The sequence below is a fragment of the Eurypyga helias genome, unplaced genomic scaffold (assembly GCF_000690775.1).
Source record: "Eurypyga helias isolate BGI_N326 unplaced genomic scaffold, ASM69077v1 scaffold10409, whole genome shotgun sequence".
In the NCBI taxonomy this organism is placed as follows: Eukaryota; Metazoa; Chordata; class Aves; order Eurypygiformes; family Eurypygidae; genus Eurypyga; species Eurypyga helias.
This window is the reverse complement of record NW_010273930.1, coordinates 11,920-12,193: the sequence shown is the minus strand read 5'-3', so window position 1 is coordinate 12,193 and position 274 is coordinate 11,920. Positions and strand designations below refer to the sequence as shown.

General features: G+C 51.8%; 1 protein-coding gene across 1 annotated transcript in view; it reads left to right on the top strand.

Moving 5' to 3' along the window:
- Positions 1 to 18: 18 nt before the first annotated feature.
- LOC104515609 (E3 ubiquitin-protein ligase RNF170-like) overlaps positions 19 to 274 on the top strand; it is a gene marked incomplete at its 3' end in the record, with an annotated part of 11,735 nt that continues 11,479 nt past the window's right edge. Inside the window, exon 1 of the mRNA XM_010159651.1 lies at positions 19 to 239. Within this exon, the coding sequence (XP_010157953.1) occupies positions 19 to 239 (221 nt within the window). The remainder of the gene's footprint in view (positions 240 to 274) is intronic.

The following is a 274-nucleotide window of genomic DNA, read 5'->3' as shown; positions in this document are numbered from 1 at the left end:
CATGAGCTCTGCCCGGGGATGGATGAGCCAGCTGAAAGATTATGGGCCAGGATCACCAGGCAGACCAACAGAGGTGACACTGTTAGAGGTGCCTGCTACAAACTACCTGATCAGGATAACATCATCATGGACAAACTGATGAAGCATGGCCAGGGTGAGCAGACAGTGAGCTGGGGTGAAACATGTCTGAACTGCCAGGCTCAAAGGGTTACAACAGTCTGCATGAAGTTCACCCGGAGGCCAGTTCACTAGCAGCATTTACAGTGCCTCAGAT